Source organism: Belonocnema kinseyi, chromosome 3 (genome assembly GCF_010883055.1).
Source record: "Belonocnema kinseyi isolate 2016_QV_RU_SX_M_011 chromosome 3, B_treatae_v1, whole genome shotgun sequence".
Lineage (NCBI taxonomy): Eukaryota > Metazoa > Arthropoda > Insecta > Hymenoptera > Cynipidae > Belonocnema > Belonocnema kinseyi.
In genome coordinates, this window is record NC_046659.1 from 28,888,090 (window position 1) to 28,894,120 (window position 6,031).

General features: G+C 41.2%; 1 protein-coding gene across 1 annotated transcript; it reads right to left on the minus strand.

Annotated features, from left to right (window-relative positions):
- Nucleotides 1-3,239: 3,239 nt before the first annotated feature.
- On the minus strand, nt 3,240-4,685 carry LOC117169751. The gene has a single exon (XM_033356256.1). The coding sequence runs from the start codon at nt 4,683-4,685 to the stop codon at nt 3,240-3,242; it is 1,446 nt and encodes a 481-aa protein (XP_033212147.1).
- Nucleotides 4,686-6,031: the final 1,346 nt, after the last annotated feature.

The window sequence follows — 6,031 nt, forward strand, 5'->3', positions numbered from 1 at the left end:
TGTATACATACAGCTCAAGATATTGTTTCCATGTACAAATCTTAAATATAAAGTTCGATAGTGAGAATACTTAAGTTGGAGTTAATGAACACATGTTGATATTAAATTCTATAACATGCATCAAAAAACAGTGAAATATAATATTCAATAATGAAGAAAGTACAATTATAAGAAAAACTATGAGAATATATAAATGGATTAATTGTTAGAAAGAACTAAAGTAATCATAGTTTAACAATTATGCGCTGCCTTTCTGAAATCACAATCTGCATGCATTTGGATACAGGATATTTACATGAGATTAAACAATGATTATTTGTCAGAAAGTAGCTGAGTAGCATGTCAGCGGTTTACTCAAGCGGAGCAATGACGTCTTGATCGATTGTCAAGACGTATATTTTCGAAGCAGGACGTTTCATCGTGGAATCAGCTAGGCGGATTGTAACTAATCGGGTTACATTGTCTCGTTCTCGGTGTGTTTCAATAATGCGACCAATTCGCCATTTCATTGGTGGCAGGTTGTCGTCACGAACGATCACCATGTCTCCTGGAATGAGAAGATTGGTCTTTGAAAGAGACCACTTGTTCCACTCCTGGAGCTGATTGAGATACTCGTTCTGCCAACGCTGCCAAAAATGCTGAAACATTTTCTGCAGATGGTCGTAGCGATTAAGGCGATTTTCGCGAGCATCTGGCAAATCTGGATGTGGTACCGCAGTCAATGAGTCTCCAATTGGAAAGTGTCCAGGTGTCAAGGGATTCAGATCATTAGGATCATTGGGATTTGTAGTCAAGGGACGCGAGTTTAGACAATCCTCGACTTGCGTTAAGACCGTATATGGTTCCTCATACGTGAGTCACGTTTCTCCTGTTACTCGAGTTACATGCCTTTCCGCAGATTTAACAGCACTTTTCCAAAGCCCTCCAAAATGAGGTGCATTAGGAGAAATCATATGTCAGGAAATTTGATCTTTTGCTAAGAAATCGGTTATATTTCGTTGAAAATCGCTATCCTGTAGTAGCCTGCTTAGTTCGTTCAGTCGGTTACGCGCTCCGACAAAATTGGTACCGTTGTCGGAATAAATATGTTGACATTTACCGCGGCTAGATACAAAACGACGTAAAAAATTCAAAAAAGAATCCGTGCTCAAGTCTTGAGCAAGTGCAATATGTACAGCTTCAGTTACAAAACACACGATGATACACATGTAAGCCTTGAGAGTTACTTTAGATAGTATAGTGCCCTTTATTCGAAACGGCCCAGCGCAGTCAACTCCGCAAGTATAAAATGCACGTCTCGGAGTGACACGTGCCTCTGGCCAATTTCCCATTATATATTCGGTACCTAAAGGGCGAGCTCTGAAACATGTTATGCATTTTCGAAGGACATTTTTTATAGTGTTTTTACAGGAAAAAAAGCCAGTACTGATTTCTCAGAGAAGCCATCACTGCTTGGCATCCACCATGCATTAATTTTAAATGTTCTTTAGAAATGATAATAATAGTTAGTGCAGAGCTTGGTGATAATATAATAGGATGTTTCTGCTCAAATGATAAAGGAGCATTCACCAAGCGGCCGCCCACTCTGAGAAGTCCGTGCGCATCTAAAAATGGATTAGGAGAATACGATCTGCTTTTATTTGAAATTTGCTTCGACTCTTGGATATGACGAATTTCGCGTAGAAAATCTTGAGTCTGAGAAAGCTTCAAAAGTCTCGATAATGCATGAGCTCTTTCGGAAACTTCGAGGTAACCTAACTTCCGAAGCTCTTTCGCCTTTTTAACATTTTCTATGAATCGCAAGCAGTACTCTGTTATTCTAATTAAACGGTGTAATGATGAATACCGCTCAAGTAATGTAAAGTCCGGTTGCGCGATTAGAAGAAGATTCGCTTTACGTTTTCGCGCTTCTAGTAACTTGTCGAGTTCTTCGCTGGTCATTTCACGTTTCGCAGGCCAGTTTTCTATAGATTGAGAGAGCCAATCTGGGCCCTTCCACCAAAGTTCCTGGTCGCAGAGATCCTCAGGATTGAGTCCGCGAGAAATGAGATCAGTGGATTATCTCCGGATGGCATATGATTCCAGTTGTCATTAGTCAGCCTTTGAATTTCGCTTGTTCGGTTGGCTACGAAAGTTGGCCATCGAGTAGGTGATGATAGGATCCAACCCAAAGTTATGGTTGAGTCAGACCAAAAATATTTGCCGTCCATTTTCACGGTAAGTGCTGCACTTACTTTCTCAGTCAAGTGCGCTAGCACCAAGGCGTCTTGCAGTTCCAGCCGGGGCAAGTTAATTTGTTTAAGCGGAGCGACTCGTGACTTGGCGCACAGCAAACGTACAGTGCGATTCCCGATAGAGTCAGACGACCGTAAATATATGTAAGCGCCATATGCTGCTGTCGAGGCATCACTGAATCCATGGAGTTGCACAGTTACAAGATTTTCGCCAAGAACGAATCGCGGTACCGAAATTTCATTTAGTGCCTTGAGTTGACCGTGGAATTCTTTCAATACAGTGTGAAGATTGTGCGGTAGAGTCTCGTCCCAACCGAGTTTTAATTGCCACAGACTTTAAGAATGATTTTAGCATGGATCAACGCTGGACCAACGAGGCCTAATGGGTCAAAAATCTGAGCAATAGTTGATAATATTGTCCTTTTTGTAGCACTGGAGTGTGATGTCTGCTGCACACAGTTTGTTAATTCATCGATGGCAGGTGTCCATAATAATCCTAACGTTTTTGGATCTTTATCTGTTTGAATCCTTCTTTCCGATTCTGAATGATTCGATTCTTCGAATACGTATGGGTTATTCGAAGCCCTTTTTCGAAGGTCCATTCCTGCGGCTGAGAGAAGATGAATAATTTCAGTTTTTAGTTTCCTTGCTTCCTCCACCGTGTTTGCCCCCGTAAGTAGATCGTCCACGTAGAAATCTCGCATGACGACCTGACTGGCGGTGGGGTAGTCTTCTTTATTTTCTTCGCTAATTTGTCGCAAGGCCCGCGTAGCTAAGAAAGGAGCTGACGCGGTGCCGTAGGTGAATGTAGTGAGCCGAAAATGCTGAATCGGTTTAGAAGCGTCCGTTCTCCACACAATTCTTTGTAAATTTTGATGACTTTGAGTGACCTTAATTTTCCGATACATTTGGGCAATATCAGCAAAGAGTACAATAGGATACTAGCGAAATCGCAAAGTGATTGAAAAAAGGTCGTTTCGAACCACTGGACCGACTCGCGGAACCTCATTTAACCTCATCGAAAACAACGCGTAATTTGGTAGTAGTGCTGCCTTCTTTAAATACTGCATGGTGAGGTAAATAATTTACGTGTCCATCGGTATGTGCTTCTTCCGGAATTTGAACCATATGTTGTTTATCTTGATAATCATTCATAAACTCAATATACTTATTATTTAACTCAGGACATTTCTCTCTCTTACGCTCCATCGCGAATAACCGTTTTTCTGCCATTTTCAGAGAGTCCCCAAGTTCATTGACCTCGTCCTTAAAGGGAATTGTCACGATCAATCGTCCTTCAGGGTCACGCTTAGTCGTTGACAGAAAGTGCTGCTCACAGACGTCACGTGAATCCAGTTCTGGTTGATCCCTTTTGACTGAATAATGCTCGATTTCCCAGAATAGTTGGACTTCATTATGTAATTGCTGATTAGTAATCAAATTACACAGAGCCTTTGATTTGTATGAGGGGTGTGGAAGTTCCATGGGACCGGCGACAATCCATCCAAGTTGCGTTTTTTGTAATATCGGTTGATCTTCGCGAAGTTGGATCTGCCCGACACATAAAAGCTTCCAAAATGTACCCCCGCCGGTTAAAAGATCGATAGGGCGCGTTTCAGCGAATCTTGGATCAGCCATTGTAATTCCATCAGGGCTGCTGAAGTCACTTCTACGCAATCGCACGTTCGGCATGTCATCGGTAATGTCCGTTCTAATGAGGTACGTAATTTGTTGTGAAAAACCGGTACATCGCGAATTAAATGTGACGTGAGCGCGATGCTGTTGCTCCTGTTCGTGTTTAAATACTCCAGAAACCACAGTGTCGGAAGTTAGCATCGGAAGTCCTAATTTTTTACAGAATTCGCGTGTCATAAGGTTTACTTGAGAACACGAGTCAAGTAAAACGCGACATTCATACAGCTTTCCTCTCCGATCCTTTGTCCATACAAGTGCAGTTCCTAATATTACATGCTCATTATCCATACACCTAGAATGAGCAACGAGAGTGGTATTAATCGGCTGATCGCCTTTAGATGTTAAGTTTTGAACGACTTCAATACTCTGCCGAATATTCGCGTTCTCGGCTACACTAGTTTTAAGATGAAGCAAAGTATTGTGCTTCCTTTTGCATTTAGTGCATGGTCCCGCATTGCATTGACGATTATGATGCCCGGGAGATAAACAATTGTAGCAAATTCGCAAACGCTGAACTTCCTCAATTCGCGATGACACATGAAGTGCCCGCAGTCTCTCACAATTATAAAGTCCATGAGAGTCGCCACAGAGCGGACACGTTTTTTTTGTCGTTGCATGCGAGGTGAGTCTTTCGGACGATTTCGCGTAACCACTTTTCGTAGGAGCTTTTTTATTAGTACCGGCGTTTGAGAAGTCAGACTTATCGATGGTGACTCTTTGTAAATATTTACAATGGGTTTCGAGAAAATCTAACATTTTTTGAAAGGTGGGCTTTTCTTTAGATGTAAGCAAATATTTTTCCCACTCTCTTTTTGTAGAAAAATCAAGCTTAATCGCTACCAGATACAACATCATTGTATCCCAGTATTCTGTTTTTTCTCCTAACGAATTAAGTGCTAATAAATGATTGTTAGAATTATCAATGAGCTGTGTCAGCGCTAGATATGAAGACTTGGATAGACTCGGTAACTCAAATAGAGCTTTAGTATGAAAATGAATTACCGGTCCAGAATCTTCATATCGATCTGTGAGGCTCTTCCACGCTAAATCATAGTTAGCTTCTGAAATTCCAAGTGATTGAATAACGCGTGCCGCATCTCCTGTCAGCGCTCCACTCAAATAATGAAACTTTTCGATTTTCGAACTTCGTGCGTATAAACGTATCGCGAAATTTTACCCAGTCATTAAGAGAACCATCAAATTATGGTATTGTTATTTTTGGAAGATTGGGTACAAGAGAGTTCGCTGAAAGAAGTTGGAAGAGATCGAAAGGAGGTATAACAGAGGATTGATATGGCGCTGAGTTGTTTCCCACATCCGAAAATGAAGAGTGACTACTAACTGGTACCGGGGTCGTTCGATTTTCCTCAAGAATGCCTCGAGCTTCCGAAAGAGCAGTCAAATAATCTGTTTCGAAATCATCGCACTGTTTTGATTGTTCCTCTAACAATTATTCGTCTTCCCCGAGTAAAATCTCAATCTGAGTTTATACTGAATCGAATTCCGAATATAGAGAATCAAACTTTTCTCATTTTTCTGCTAACGTGCTTATGCCCTGACACTTATTTTTAATTTTCTCGAGGAAGTTCTTGAAGCGAGTTAATTTAGCTTTAATCGGTGTTCGCAACGCCCTTAACGCATCTAGTTCTGGATTATTCATTTTTACGGTCAATAACGCAAGTCGAAATACCTGGGAAAAATGAAAGGCAAAGGGAAAGAGATATTTGGAGACTCACCGATTAAAGAAATGTCGTTCAGGTACTCCGTAGTCTTCCTAGCCCTTGAAGTCGATATCTGTTACAGGAGCTTCCTTTTTACAGGTTCCTCTGGGCCGCAAAATGTGTGCAGTCATCAGTTGTTGAGTCTTGTAGAATAATGATGTCCCTTGGAGCGACCAGATTCCATAGAAAGGGTTCGAGTAATGTAGAAGTGATCTCAAAAGCCCAGGAAAATAGTTCACAATTTCAGTAGCTAACTAGATTCTCATGTGTCACACCAAATTCACAGTCACAAATTGATATCACAGATTCACAATTCCAACTCACAAGTTCAAAGTTCACAAATCCAATTCACAATTTCACAGTTCACACTTTAAAGTTCAT